A 16,573-nucleotide genomic window follows, 5' to 3' on the forward strand; every position below is an offset into this window, starting at 1 on the left:
TGCTAATTTAACAGAAATGCTAACTGTTAGCTAAAATAAAAATCCAGCAAAATGAAAGTATAATTTGATTTGTACTCACTTGCCATGATACACTGCATGCAATTTCACATTTCTATTGCTAATATGCTAATAAGTTTCTAGCATCTCCTTATTAAATGCTTATTTGATTGTACTGTTAAATGTTAAGACATAACAAAATGCTAAATTTAACAAAAATGCTAACAGCAGTGTTAGCTGAAGAAAAATGCAAACTGAGGAGATTTTTTTTTAATTAGCATACTGCTGTTTTGAACATTTATAACTGCATACTGCATATTGACCGAGCATGCTATAGACCAGTATTTCCCAACCCTGTTCCTAAAGGCACACCAACAGTATACGTTTTCAATCTCTCCCTAATCAAACACACCTGAATCAACTCAGTAGAACATTAGAAGAGACTCCAAAACCTGATGTTAACGGGGCAGGTAAGGGAAACACTGCAATAGACACTGTACCATATGTACAGTATTCAACATTATACTCGAGTCCCATTATGTGTAACCATAGTTACTGTAAGTTTAAAATAATCACATACACTTACATAAGGATTTTTATGGATATAGGTGTAGATATAACTTTTTCTGAATCATTGTTAGAGTATATAAAGCTACCAAGCAAAATTAAATTAAATCCTGCTGGTTATGGACTCTAGGAGGCTGCTCCATATGCACATGCTGATGAAAGTTTTAGTCTAATGAATCCTAGTGATTTTGTGAATCGAGACAGAGTTAAGTGATGGCATACAGTCAATTTTAGCCAGCTGGTACTTAAAGAGACCATCAATTAAAAATGTTCTCAAATTAGCTAATGGAGAATTCGACGGCTGAGATTCATGCGGCTGGGTTTCTCGCTCGGTTTTACATCAATCCGCTCTTGCTTAGTCAAGCAGTTGAGGAAACTGACTCGTGACTCCCAAAGGTAGGCCTGAGATGGGCTGGGTTTTGGCCAGATTAAAACCTTGGAGAGACAATTAAGCAAGACCAAGCAAGCATACAAATCAGGTAGTTGCCTCTATCTAGGACAGATCTTTTATTTTATTTTATTTTTTCGCTCTGTCGGGCACTCTCTTGTGATATATCACTAATGAAAATGAAGGGAGGAGTTGAAAAGCAAGATCAATATATTAGATTTTTGTTCCCTTTATCTCATTTGAGAGAAAACAATCCGTTATATCTGATAATCCCAATATTTTCTGATGGATCTGCTAAATAATTCATTAGTTACAGCTGGAAGCTAGATTTAAAGACTTTGGCTTACCTTGTAATACCGAACATAATGTACAAATCTGTCTATCAAACTGAATTTTCCAAGGCACCAGGGGTGACGGTGCAAAACCTCCCCCCGTTTGGTTAAGTGATATTGATGTGTGTGCAGAAGTGACGTGTATGAGAGTAAAGACTGTCTGTGAGCATCAGGGAGCCAGAATGAGCGAGCACTTTCCATCTTGCGCGCCCGTCGGTGAAGAAAAACCGAGTCAGCAGTAGCCCAACAGATCGATAGCTTCTCTCCTGACCTTGCTCTGACACATAATCCCTTGCCCACCTCCCCCTCAAATCACCGTCAGGTTATGTTCATCACTTGCTTTTCATATACTTCACATCACTAATGGAGCCGGCTCTGATCTGCCATTTTTATATAGACATTCTAGCTGTAGCTGGTCTTGAACCAAACAGGAAGTCTTGTACGTGAGTCTGCCACTTTGTATTTCCTTTTCGGCCCAGAAGTCTGTTGTATTACATGATGGTGCAATGTTTGTGTTGATTTAGTGGGTGAAAATGTACATTTCCAAAAGATCTAGTTGGGAGAGTAGTTATGGAGGGGCTAAATTGGTTCTGTTCCAGTTCAGTGGTCCAGTTAGCATTTCTTCTAAATATACTTATTTAGTATTTTGTTGAAGGGAGAGCAGCATGATGGTTAAGTGGTTGGTATTGTGGTCTCATGCCAAGAATGTGGCTGGTTCAAATACTGGCTGGACCAGAAGACCTTCTGTCTGGAGCTTGCATGTTCTCCCCATGTCTGCGTAGGTTAAGTTTCCCCCACAGTCCAAAGAGATGTGGTATTGGTGAATTGCATAAACAAAATCGACAGTAGTGTGTGAATCGGAGACTGTGTGTGCTTACCCAGAGTGAGGGTTGTAATCCCAGTGCTGAGTTGGGACAGGAGAGACATTCGCCAGTAAAACATATGCCAGAATAACCGGTGGTTTATTCCTCAGTGGTGACCCCTCATAAAGCAGGGAATGAGCTAAAGGAAAGTGAGTAAAAGTATTTTGTCAATGGTTTAAACTAGTGGTTCTCAATTTCCCCCCACCCTGCACATTTTGTATGTCTTTCTCATTTGACACACAAGGATCAGTTCATGGATCTCTCTGTTAATGAGCTGATGATCATTCTAAGGATCGGAATTGAGAACCACTGGTTTAACCTATGGTAGTACAATCAAAAAATGCTAATCCAAGTAGAACCAGAGAGGTTTCATTGGTCCTGTGGCCCTGATGGGTGTGAGGATTTGATGAATGAGGTACCATAGTGCACCTTGTTGGAACTGCACAAGTAAAACTCCCTTGGTTCCAGAGCCGCAACTGATAATAAATACTGCGGTCTTTAGTGTCCTTGTTAGTGTGCACATTGTAATGCTGGAGATGTCAGTCTGAATCTCACTTTATGAAGTGAGAGGACGGAATACACTGTTAGCAAAACTTGGATGGCAGTGAGGTTAGGGGGATCGGTGTAATTAAGAACAAATAGAAAGGGTCTCAGGAGATGCACTAAAAGTTGCGGCATTTAGTATTCTTGTTTACGTGCTTATGCAACATGCTTGAATCCCAATTGGTGCAGTATAACTAAAGCTAGAAGAGGGTGGGTGAAATATCCAGTTAGTTGGAGCTGTATGAGGAAAACTCACCCCTTGGGCACAGGAGCAGCTGACATAAGAGGCTGCAGTCATTAGTTAAGTAGCCCATCATATTGGAGATACTGGTGAAGTGGGTCTTGTGGAGCCAGAAGGATTACACTAGTTGTACTGGTACACTAATAAGATTTACTTTAAACTCTCTTAAGGTGTGGTCACATTTAGGCCCAATCCCAATTCTATTTTTGTACCCCTACCCCTTCCTCTTACCCTTGGCCCTTATAACCGAGGGTGAAGGGAAAGGGCTTCAAAATTTACCCCTAAGAATTAGGACAGCACTACAGCACCTGCACACGTCATCATATGTCATCGCGATCTCATGCTTCATATGAGATCAGATGATCGCGACTGCTGTAGTTTTTCCAGTTGTGCTTTTGTAGTATTTATCTTCAGGAAGTCACTGAAGGCATATATTATGTTATTATAACGATCTAATGTGGCAATAGTGGCCATATTCATTAATGTAAACACACCAAAAACAACATTAACATTATAACAGACACTGTAAAAAACTCATTCCCCGACGCTAGACATTACTCACAGGGTATTTGAGTGTCATCGAGTGTCAGAATGTTGTGGGACTGCTATACAGGAGTTATTATTAGAGATTATAGATAGCGAAATTTAGCGGTTTTTATTTTAGCGTTTTTTTTTTAAAGCATGACGGTAAAACACAAACACGGTTATGAATATATTAAACGTGCTTGTTTGTTGTAAAAATTTATAATAATGACAAAAAATACTAATTTGTGTATCTCCTGACTTCCGGGTGCAGTGATTCTGCCGTTGTGGCTGGTGTATTCTGGAAAATTTTCTTAACCCTTGGTTTCGAGTGTGGTCCTGAAAAATCTTCATTCGAAGGGGTGTATACCCCTTCCCCTTAGCCCTACGCCTTCAAGCTAAAGAGAATTGGGATACCCCACCCCCTTGACGTGAACTCGCAAAATGAGGGGTAGGGGTAAGGGCTAAGGGCTAGAATTGGGATTGGGCCTTACAATTATTTGTCAAAATCCATTGATCTTAAAGGGTATCCTCTCTAATGGAAATTTTATGTGAGGGTGAATAATTTCCCCATACAGATTTTACATAGGAGACAGCATGGTGGCTAAGTGGTAAGCACTGTCACCTCACAGCAAGATGGTACCTGGTTCGAGTCCCTGGTACTCCGCCCTGAATAAGTTAATGTAGAAGCCAAAATTATCCTTCTACCTTAATGGCAGAAGTGATACAACTGGTTTGAATTGGTCAAATCTGAAGAAGGTTTTACCAGTCAAACTTTCTCACAGCTGAAATACTGTACAATATGCTAATATATGCACTAGCCCTAAAATTATATTTACTAAGTAAAGAAAATGTGACATTATATTATAATTTACAATTGAAAGACTAATCAAAATTACTAACCAAGTGATTTTATTGCTCCTATATTGTATAGTTAGGTTTAAAGATGGGATCAGTGTTCTTTGTGCTTATATTTTTCTAATAATTATAAATTTTCACATTCATCCAAAATCTAAAATAGCTAAGATAAGATAATGTCTGTTAGAGAATCAAAATATGTGTAGCTTCTGTCCTACCACTAGATCCACTCTGAAGTAATTTCCATTTAATTCGTTAACTGTACCCACCTTTCTCTCTCATTGGTCAGAAAAAAATGACATAGCCCCATCCAAAACTTTCACTATTGGTAAATCCACTGTTGTAAGTCAAGCTGAGCAGATTTCACAAACAAAAATAACAATGTCTTTGAAAGCATTTTCACCTCAAGATAGAATCTAGACTTACAAATACCTCACTTAGTCTCCGTGTGTTGGTCTGGGATACGAGAAAGTGTTTCTGCTGACAAGCGCCGCCTTCAACCCTAGAAACGTAAATTCAGGTTGTCATATTAATCTGGACGGCAATAAAGAATGAAATCACAGCTTAGACTCAGCTTTCGTGTCTCATTTTGGCTCTGAAACACCGTCACGACTGCATGACTCTGTGGATTACGCCTGACCAATGGTATTCTGGGAGGATCCTTGTGTCGAGCAGTGGGGGATAATGGCAGACCTGCTCCATATGTTGATCTGCTCACTCTCTCACCAGTCGTAAAGCAAACCTGCTTCACCACATGATCATCTGTATACTCCACGCCAGGCCCTCGTGTTTCATCCCTGTGCAGGTATGTAGTTTTAGGGGAAAATCTACAGAAAGAACATTGATAAAATAATTTCAGAGGAGCTGAGAATACACATACTGGTGGGTGAAAGCATAATAAAGAAAGGGAAAAAATCTTTAATGTTTATACCTGACCCAACATATTTACACATATTATATTAATTTTATATTAATTACATACATTTTAATGAACAATTTATATGAGACCACCTATATTTGAATTGCAGATTGAGAGGTTTACAAGCTGTTTGATAACATATTGTTAAAATGTAAAAACTTTGAATGTACTCTGGAGAAATTCCTTGATTTTGCTTTGAAAGTCCTTTAATGCCAGAAGTTATACACAGTTAAACCCGATAAGTTAACTCAAAATATTTGAGCAAACCGATTGCAGCAAACCATTTAGGTTTTGAAACCAAATGGTTTGTGTAATGTAAACTCATTTGATTTGAGTTCTGCTTAATATAATTAGTTTATGAGTTATCATAGCTTTTTTTCATTAAGTCAAAGTAACTTTTTTAAAAGTTATAAGTTAAACTAACTTAATTTAGTTATTTTCACTGTATAGTGTAGAAATTTACTGAGACAAAAATTTTAAAATAAAACACAAACCAAACTTACTGATCATTTTCATTTTTCACTTATACTTTGGAGATTTGCTTAGATTTTGTAATGCAAAAATGTCTGTTTTTAAAACTAGCTGATTGGTCGCCAGAATGGTAGTCAATTATTCATTCTAAATATGGTCAAATGTAGAGTTGTATGGCAAACTTTCACTGCTGAAATACAATAATTTCTATAAGAATCTAAAAAATCTTGCCTTTTTTTGGCATTTTGCAGAAGTTGTGACCACAACTTTATCTCTTACTGTGCGTTCACACCGAAAGCGGTGAGATCGTCCAAGGTTGCACTGGCCGCCCTGGCGACAACGCTGTCTACCTTCAGCTCCTGCGGCGAGAGCTTCAAAACTCACTTCATTGATCTCGTATTTAAAGGGGCCGTTGCAGCATATCAGTTACATTCCTGCATAAAACAAGCTTTCTAGCGTGAAAATGTTGCGCATTTCTTATCAAATTCATTTAACAATGGATGATCAAGTTGCGTGCACTGTGGCTTTGCTCCACTTAATTATCCAATGTCTGAAATATCCCGAAGCAGCAATACTGTTTTATACTGTCGCATGAGATTCCCGCTCTTTTAAAGATAAATATATAAAACATTAATACACATCAGTAACTCGCCAGTAACTTATTTAATGCATGTTCCTGTAAGAAAACATTGTAAATCCGGCAACCGCAATAATCAAACCCTTGGGAACAACTGTGGTCAAAACCAAAGTTCACTGGTCTGTGTTCTCTGAACTCTTCTCAAGAGGTGGACTTCTTCATTCTGATTGCTTGCTGCTAAACCACATCATAGCTCATTACCATAAAGTTGACTTGATTTCAACTCTCCTCGACGCTCACACCAGAGAAGACGCGCCGCGCTGCCCTTCGCCTCTTATCACCGCCGGCTCTCATTGAAAATGAATGACTTCCGGCTACTTTGACGCTCTCGCCGCTTTCGGTGTGAACGTACGGTTAGTAAGCATAAACATATTTAGAAGCCATCCATATATAGTGTACTGAGAATTTGAATATTTATTAAGCTGATTTATCTTTAAATTGCAACATTTAGTAGATATAGAAGAGTATGATGTAACAAAATGGTTGAGGTTGTGCCTCACACAGGTAAGTGGGCTTGACAAACCACCTGTAGAAAACACACTCATTCATCTCTCTGACACTTTAACCAACACTTGCACCAGTTTTGCACATTTTCACCAGATTCTTTCTTATAATCACTCCATATCTAAAAAAAAAGTACATTGTGCATTTATGAACACAGGTGAGTGGGGTTGACAAACCCATAATTACTTCTTGTGTGTATGCAGTACTTGCTGAATCACTGAATGCCTCCTTTATTGTAAGTTGCTTTGGACTAAAGCATCTGCAAAATTATTAAATGTAAATGTAAAAACTAGTCTTTCTGAATGTTTATGGCAGCTATTAAAGCACAATAATCTTCCCTGTATTAATAATGGATTTCTGGATATTGGCCTGAAATCTTGATTAAACAAACTTTTTAAAAGATACAAACCACTTTAGTTACAGACTTGTGTATTCCTTGGATACTGAACTTGTCAGCACCATTTTTTAAGGCTATAATTTGAGCTAAACGCTATTTTAACTTATTTTAAACTACATTTCAACCTTTTAAATTTCTGGTACAGTCCCGAAGTATAATTGTAATAATTTTAGCTTTCAAAAAAGGAGGTAATCTAGCAGCGTAATGATAATGTGCCTCCACCGACATTGCACAAAGGGTCAAACTTTAAAGTGAGATTCCCGCTGACAGGTACATTCGCTAACTGTGTTGCATCAGCCGAACAGCACACCTGTGATTTCTTCTACAGCTTCTGAACACCCACTCGCGCTCATTAAGATTGACCAAAACCGCAAAACCTTTCATTGCAATCACTTAACCTTCTGACTGTTCATTCGATGTTCCTTTCCCCTCCATTAGCTTGGGTTGATTGTGGTTACTTGAGTTCTGATCTTACATATTTAATGTCCTTAAAAAAACGCATGCAGAATCTGTTGAATCTCATTAGATAAGAGTGATTGAAAGTAAACACTGTGCAGTAAATTTGTTTTGGGAGATGAACAGAATCATAATGCTTACTGTGTACCAATCGAGGAGGAAACCAGGGAGAGGATGCCATCTAGAGGAAGTCAAACAATGTGACTACTAAAAATGATAAAAGAAAATAAAAATTAGTGTGTATTTTTATCAATATATATTAAAATAAAGAAATATTAATAGTGTTTTTATATATATATATATATATATATATATATATATATATATATATATATATATAGCATTTATGTCTATCTTTGCATCACTGTAAAAAAATTATCCGGCAATTAAGAGATTTTGTATTTTGTAAATTCACATGTGTGTTTTTTAGTTTATTTAGTTATGAATTGCATTATGGGACATAGATCTCTGCTTTGTTAACTTCTGATGTTGAAAAATCAACTCTGCTGTATAACAAAGGGACTTTTTTTTGACATTTTAGTGGTTTAAAATAATATATTGTATAAGAAATTAAATATAGAAAGTAACAGATAACTACAATAGCAGAAATGTTATTTATTATTATTATTTATTACAGTTTAATACCAGTTTTTGTGTACCACGATTTACAGTACCAATAGAGACAAAATATAACCTCAAAGTATTAAATATGTATAATGTATAATAATTTATTTAAAATTTTGTCTGGCATTGTTTTATTTTTTTATTAATTGTTTTATTAATTTGTTTTGGTATGTCTATTGATGCTTGTGGTTAGGCGACCTTGGGTGTCCAGAAAAACGCCATATATAAATAAAATGTATTATTATTATTATTATTATTATTAATATGTATAAATGTGTATTATATAAAGATGATTCACAAAATACGGATTCTAAAAAGCTAATTTGCAGATATTTTCAGTGTATATATTTTTATATGTAGAATATTTTTATGAAATCCACACATACACTACAGCCAATTTAGTTTATTCAATTCACCTATAGCGCATGTCTTTGGACTGTGGGGGAAACCAAAGCATGGGGAGCACATACAAACTCCACAGAGAAATGCCAACTGACCCAGCCGGGACTTGAATCAGCAACCTTCTTGCTGTGAGGCGACAGTGCTAACCACTGAGCTAGCGTGTCACCTTAAATTAACATGTATTAAATAACTTTAAAAAAATATTAATGTCAATTGATCTCTCATAGTTTACCATTTCTCCTGCAGGTTTGATAGTGTTCCTGGGAATGATGTTCGGAGCGTTTATTTGGGGTGGTCTGGCTGATAAAGTGGGCCGACGGAAATGTCTGATAATCGTCTTGGCCATGAACTGCATCTCTGCCTTCTTCTCCTCGTTCGCCCAGGGATACGGTTTCTTCCTCTTCTTCAGGCTGTTCTCTGGAATAGGGTAAGAAAAAAAGCAAAGATATACTAACAATACATTAAGAAAAAAGCACAGAGGTCCGCCCTCCACCTCAGAAGCCATTTAATTACATCAAAATAAGTCACTGTTTTCCATTAGAGGTCGAGTCCTGCTGTAAATCCCTTTTCCCCTGACTCCAAAGAAAGGCTGTAATTATAATACTGATTCACGGGCAACTTTCAATCTCGCTGCCTCTGGTAGTAGTTTCAAGTTATAACACCCTAAGGACTACATCATGACTCTTAAATGTGCTCTCGTACCCCATTTACGAAGGTTTTGTGGAGCAGAAAGAGGTAATGAAAGTTTGTAGGTAGGAATAATTGCACTTCGGCCCCATGTTGTCTTGCAGGATCGGTGGCTCCGTCCCAATCGTGTATTCATACTTCTCGGAATTCCTGCAAATGGATAAGAGAGGAGAACATCTCAGCTGGCTCTGCATGTTCTGGATGATGGGTGGCATCTACGCCTCCTTCACTGCGTGGGGCATCATCCCACGATATGGTACAGCACACACATATATACAGCGGGGAAGATAAATATTGAACACGTCATGTTTTTTCCTGGGAATATTATTTCTAAAGGAGCTGTTGGCATGGAATTGAACCAGATTTTCGTAAAAACACAAACAATACAAACAAACAAAAATCTGAATCTGATGTATACTAACAACGAAATGACACAAGGAGAAAGTGCTGAACTACTGAAACATATTTAATACTGTATATAAAAGGCTTTTTTGGTGATGGCAGATTTAAAAAGCCTCTCATATGGAGAGTGAAGTCACATACATTGCTCAGGTGTGAGCTTTTTTTACAGACTTCAACAGATTGTAAAAATATTGAGGGTTCTGTGGGTCTCGTCTATCAAATCTGATCTTTAATTTTTATTTTATATCGGATTTTGTCAGGTGATTGGCTGGCCCATTCTACATTTTTCTTTCTCTGAAAGCATCTAAGAGTTTTGAGGCTGTGTTTTGGATCATTGTCCTGCTGAAATCATCATCATCATCCTAAATAGATGTTAGACTGAAGCAGCTAATATTCATTTATAATGATGAAGAGCAGAGGGTTGCTTAAGAACTACTGAGAGATTTCAGCTGCTGTCTCGGCTTTCACTGCCTTTCTACGCCTCCCTTTCTTCATGTGTTCAATAATTTTTCCCTGCGTCATTTCATTTTATCACACATAACTTCATTTTTTTCTTAGCATGTATGGATTTCTTTGGTTGTTACCAACATCCAGTCAAAAATCCAAGTCAACAGCACCTTTAGAAATATGTTTTCTGAGAAAAACTGTGACGTGTTCAATGTTTATTTTCCCCACTGTACCTTCTAAATGGCAAGCTGTAATAAAGGAACTCTCCACTTTAAAAAAAGCTCATTTTACAACTCTCTAACTAGTTGAGTTTTACCATTTTTTTAATCATTCAGCTGGTATCTGGGTCAGGTAGGAGTACTTTTAGCTTAGCTTAGCATAGATCATTGAATCGGATTAGACCATTAGCATCTCTCTGAAAAAAAAAAACTAAAGAGTTTCAATAATTTTCCTATTTAAAGCTTGAATCTTCTGTTGTTACGTGTTGTAACAAGATGGAAAATAAAAAGTAGCTTTTTCTATGATGATATGGATAGGAACCATACTTTCATTTCGACGTAATAATCAAGGAACTTTGCTGCAGTATCACGACTGCAGCAGGCACAATGAGATCTAGAAAGGGATAATATTGCACTGAACTGACCTTAACAGAACTTCGGCTCTGAAAACTGCACTAAAGCAGTTTTAATTTACTAGAACTTATTCTATGTTAATCTACATTATTAAAGCGCTATAGAAATAAACAAGAATTCAGTCATTTTCAGGCTCTGTGTAATATCCATGCACCTGCTACGTGAACTAGTACCTAATAAATATGAGAAAGTAAATATTAAGCACTACTAACTACAAAATAAATACTTGTAGCATAAAAATAAATAGTAGTATGTTTTATAATTTAAGTTTAAATCAGCTTGTAACTGTATGTCTTATATATGTTATAATATAGTTTTTACATACTGGTTGTGTTTTGCTGTTTTTCAGGCTGGGGTTTCAGTATGGGCACAGAGTTCCAGTTCCACAGCTGGAGGGTGTTTGTGCTGGTCTGTGCTCTCCCAGCTATAGCAGCTTTTGTTGGGCTAATGTTCATGCCTGAGAGCCCACGCTTCCTGCTAGAGGTATTTATGTCCAGGTTTAAGCTTTGTTTCAAAACCAAAAGAGTTATCTTGCTTTTGGGTTACCATAACCTGTCAAGCTACCTCAAAAGATTTTTTTATATGCAGAAGAGTTAAAGTTTCTAATTAAACTAAGAGATTCTACCACACACAGCTTAAAACTACATAGCACAAACTAATTTATAAGTGGGCGAAATAATGTATTTTAGTTAAAGTAATTAAGTTGTAGACTACTGAGTCAGTCTTATTTACAATGTGCATTTCACCTCATCTATTAGCTTATTTTGTCATGAGCAAAGTTTTACTTATGCAAGGTATTTAAATAAATCAAATGTGTAATTGAATTTCTGTAAAACTACTGTAGTCTATACCATACAAAAGTTTAGAAGTTTTTATTATATATATATATATATATATATATATATATATATATATATATATATATATATATATATATATATTTCTGAAATGTTATGCTTATAAAGATTTATTTGATTAAATCAAATACAGTAAACAGAAGAATATTATTAGACTTCAAGATAACTGTTTTTAAATATATATTAACATATGATAAAATATGATTTATTTGTGTGATGGCAAAGCTGAATTTGGTGCTCAAGTAACATTTCGCATTACTGTCACTGTTGAAAATGTAATGTGTATATTTCTAGATTGTTTTATTAAAAAGAAATGCAGTTGTTTCAAATAGAACTCTTCTATCACATTACAAATGTGTTTACTGTCACTTTTGATCAACTTAATTCATTCTCTCTGAACACAAATATCAAATTATGAGTAAAAATATAACTTATTATATTGTATATTATGATATTTACAAAGCAAGCAATATTTTTCTCTTCCAGAATGCTAAACATGACGAGGCCTGGATGATTCTAAAACAGGTTCATGATACCAACTGGAGAGCCAAAGGACAACCAGAAAAAGTCTTTACTGTGAGTTGAATGATTTTTAAAGGCTGGTTTGATAAGGAAACAAGTAAAAAAAAACAAGTATGCGAGTTCAAGTTCACCTAAAAATTTTACTTTACTGACCAGTACCAAACCTATAGGAGTTCCTTTCTTCTGTTGAACACATCAATATATATATTCCGAAAGATGTCAGAATGTTTCAAAAGATAGTAACTAGATAGTTGATAGTAAGAAATAAAATTCTATGACAGTCAATGGATACCATCAATTATTATTTGGTTATCAAAATTTTTCAAAATGTTATACTTTGTGTTCAGCAGTTTAGAGAAACTCATACAGATTTGGGATAACCTAACGACAGAATTTTTATTTTGGAGAAAACTATCAACCAAAATAATGTGATTAGCTCTGATTTTACCACCAAAATAATGTGGTTAGCTCTGATTTTACAACAGTGCCTCATGAATGATGAATTATTTTCCAGGTAACTCAAATCAGGACTCCAAAGACCCAAGAAGATGAGTTCATTGAGATTCAGACTGCAACTGGAACTGCTTTCCAGAGATGGGTGGTTCGAACTTTAACACTGACAAAGCTGGTAAACCATAAAGCTGTTTGTCTTATCAATTTGCCAAGTTCTTCAATATGCAATCTTATAATGAAGCTATCTTTGTGTGCAGGTCATCAAAAATGTTTTGTCTCTCTTTGGTCGTGAGCTAAGACTCGCTACTCTACTGATGGCCATCATATGGTTCACTATGGCGTTTAGGTAAACCACTTTTATTAATTACAAATTAGTCTTTACTTAACAAAAGATTGGTAACACTTTTTTGATGGTCCATTTGAGTATTAGTAGACTAATATCTGCTTGATTTCTGTTGTAACTTCTGCTAAACAGACATTTAACTGACTATAAGAAACTTTGCAAGTTTGTCAACACACTAACCCCAACCTAACAGTCTACTTATAATCTAATGAGAATTAGTTGGCATGTAGATGCAATGTAACTTAAATTCAACAAACAGACCATCAAAATAAAGTGTGATCCAAAGATTTTTAGCTGAAGTCATGGTTCTTGATTACCTTTAAAATGCAAATCAATGACTTCTAGGACTTTCAGAGTCAACAAAAACATACAGGCAACATAAAATTAATACCCATGTCTCCTAATAATATATTGAAATCTTATAAAGTAAAACTCTTAGTTTTCAATAAATAAACATCACAACATTATAATTTTTAATACTCGGAATTGTCAAAAATGTCCTTAGTATGTTTACGATATATAAAATATTCTTGTGCAGACTGATCATTTTGCAGTTGTTTTTTACATTAAAAGTGGGGGAGCTGTTGCGGACCAAATTTACAATTCTATGTGAACTATCCCTTTAAATCATCTTCTGTTAAATGGCTAACTTTAGCACCTGTTGTGTTGGAAACTGAAATTGCACACCCAAATATCATCCCAGTCAGCCATTAGTCCAAAAATACATCATCCCACCCCCAAATTCACATTTTAAAATATAAATTGAATTGCGACTCTTTCTTCTGCTATTTATTTTTTAGCTATTACGGGCTTTCGGTGTGGTTTCCTGACATGATCAAACACCTCCAACATGAAGAATATGAATCCAAAGTGAAATTGTTCCATCGGGAAAAGGTGGAGCAGTTTCATTTCAACTTCTCTTTGGAAAACCAAGTGCATAAAGAGGGAGAATACATCAATGACAAGTACGTTCACAGAAACACCATCTGCAAAAATACATTATCCGTGACTGTTTTTTAATTAATAAGGATCTCAATGTGTGTCGGCTTTTACGCAGGTTCATCAACATCGAGATGAAGTCTGTAAAATTTGAAGACTCTTTGTTTGTGGACTGCTTCTTCGAGAACGTCCGATCGACGGAAACAATGTTTGAAAACTGCACCATCCGCAGTACTGTTTTTTACGACACAGGTAAGAGATCATTTCCTTAATATTGAGATATTTTTGAAAACTAGGCCTCATGGTTTCTGTTTCTCCACAGACTTGTATGAAGAAAAGTTTGTTGACTGTACTTTCGAGAACGTTACTTTCCTCCACAACAAGAAGGGATGCCATTTAGACTATGAGGAGGACAACGACGTCCTCATCTACTTGGTCAGCTTCCTAGGCAGCTTAGCCGTGTTGCCTGGAAATATTATTTCGGCACTCTTCATGGATAAGATCGGACGAATCAAGATTATAGGTACCGCTAATTAAATGCTAATATCTTGTAAGCTAGTTTAGTATCTAACCAGGAAGGGATTTAAAAAACTAAAATGCATGTTTTCTTCTCTCTCTACAGGTGGTTCGATGCTTGTTTCTGCTGGATGCACCTTTTTTCTGTTCTTGAGCTTTAGTCAAGCAGCCATTATCGCCTGGCAGTGTCTGTTTTATGGCGTTAGCGTAGCAGCGTGGAACGGCATTCAGGTCATCACTGTGGAACTCTACCCAGCTTCTAAAAGGTATGACTAATAGTAATTATTGTAATTACACTCACCAGCCACTTTATAAGGTACATCTTACTAGTACCAGATTAGACCCCTTTTTGCCTTCAGAACTGCCTTAATGCTTTGTGGCAAAGATTCAACAAGATACTTGAAATATTCCTCAGAGATTTTGCTCCATATTGACATGATAGCATCACGCAGTTGCTGCAGATTTGTCAGCTGCTCGTCCCATTCCACCACATCCCAAAGGTGCTCTATTGGATTGAGAACTGGTGACTGTGGAGGCCTTTTGAGTACAGCGAACTCACTGTCATGTTTAAGAAACCAGTCAGATATGATTCACGCTTTATGCATGGTGTGCTATCCTGCTGGAAGTAGCCATCAGAAGATGGGTACACTGTGGTCATAAAGGGATGGACATGGTCAGCAACAATACTCAGGTAGGCTGTGGTGTTGATACGATGCTTTATTAGTACTAATAGGCCCAAAGTAAGCTGAGAAAATATCTCCCACACCGTTACGCCACCAGCAGTAGCCTGAACCGTTGATACAAGGCAGGATGGATCCATGCTTTCCTGTTGTTGACGCCAAATTCTGACCATCTTACCAACTGAATGTTGCAGCAGAAATCGAGACCATTCATTAGACCAGGCAACACTTTTCCATTCTTCTATTGTCCATTTTTGGTAAACCTGTGCCAATTGTAGCCTCAGTTTCCTGTTCTTAGCTGACAGGAGTGGTACTTCTGCTGCTGTAGCCCATCCGTCTCAAGGTTGGATGTGTTGTGCATTCAGAGATGCTCTTCTTCATAACCCGGTTGTAACAAGTGGTTATTGGTGTTACTGTTGCCTTTCAGCTGGAACCAGTCTGGCCATTCTCCTCTGGCATCAACAAGGCATTTGGTCCCACAGAACTGCCGCTCACTGGGTATCTTCTCTTTTTCGGACCATTCGCTGTAAACCCTAGAGTAGGTTATGCGTGAAAATCCCAGTAGATCAGCAGATTCTGAAATACTCAAACCACCCCGTCTGGCACCAACAACCATGCCACGTTCAAAGTCACTCAAATCACGTTTCTTCCCCATTCTGATGCTCGGTTTGAACTGCAGCAGATCGTCTTGACCATGTCTACATGCCTAAATGCATTGAGTTGCTGCCATGTGATTGGCTGATTAGAAATTTGCGCTAACTAGCAGTTGGACAGGTGTACCTAATAAAGTGGCCGGTGGGTGTATAGTGATAGTAAATGCACGTCATTTTACCAAGTACGCTGTAATCCTGAATTAACATCTATGTTGATTCTGGAACATCATTTTTGTTTAAAAATGTAATTAATACCTATCCTACCCCTAAACTTAACCATAACTGTAAATTATTCCCAAAATCAGAGGAGAATAATAGTTGGATAACAATCATGTAGAAGTGCATAAACCCAAACTTAACATAAACAGTAAATGTATCCCTTCATTTTGGTTGGCTGATTGAAATCATGTTCTACTTGGTGAAATCAGGTTGGCAAATTGTAAATTATAGTAGGCCTATAGTAACAGAAATTTATTTTTGTTTTTGCTAGCAGATCAGCAAATGCTAACTAGCTTTTTCAGCATTCTGTTGTTATGCTAAAAGAAAGTTTCACACCTTGTTTAGTGCATGTTACCCATGCTACAAAGGGTGAACTTTTTTTGGCTTTATTTCAGGTGTAGTTTTTAGTACATTTAGTAATTTAGAATTAGTTGTGAAGGCAATATTTCAAACTTTGTAACCTTTTTTATTTAATTATAATTTTAGCATTATTTCAGGCTTA

The 16,573-nt window shown here is 36.6% G+C and overlaps 1 protein-coding gene across 1 annotated transcript in view; it reads left to right on the forward strand.

The window, feature by feature from the left end:
- sv2bb (synaptic vesicle glycoprotein 2Bb) overlaps window positions 1-16,573 on the forward strand; it is a 50,859-nt gene that overhangs the window by 32,781 nt on the left and 1,505 nt on the right. The window contains exons 3-12 of the mRNA XM_056451990.1: window positions 8,968-9,148; window positions 9,513-9,664; window positions 11,239-11,372; window positions 12,233-12,322; window positions 12,783-12,896; window positions 12,979-13,067; window positions 13,865-14,029; window positions 14,122-14,255; window positions 14,326-14,526; window positions 14,626-14,785. Coding sequence (XP_056307965.1) covers window positions 8,968-9,148; window positions 9,513-9,664; window positions 11,239-11,372; window positions 12,233-12,322; window positions 12,783-12,896; window positions 12,979-13,067; window positions 13,865-14,029; window positions 14,122-14,255; window positions 14,326-14,526; window positions 14,626-14,785 — 1,420 coding nt within the window. The remainder of the gene's footprint in view (window positions 1-8,967; window positions 9,149-9,512; window positions 9,665-11,238; window positions 11,373-12,232; window positions 12,323-12,782; window positions 12,897-12,978; window positions 13,068-13,864; window positions 14,030-14,121; window positions 14,256-14,325; window positions 14,527-14,625; window positions 14,786-16,573) is intronic.

Source organism: Danio aesculapii, chromosome 25 (genome assembly GCF_903798145.1).
Source record: "Danio aesculapii chromosome 25, fDanAes4.1, whole genome shotgun sequence".
NCBI lineage: Eukaryota > Metazoa > Chordata > Actinopteri > Cypriniformes > Danionidae > Danio > Danio aesculapii.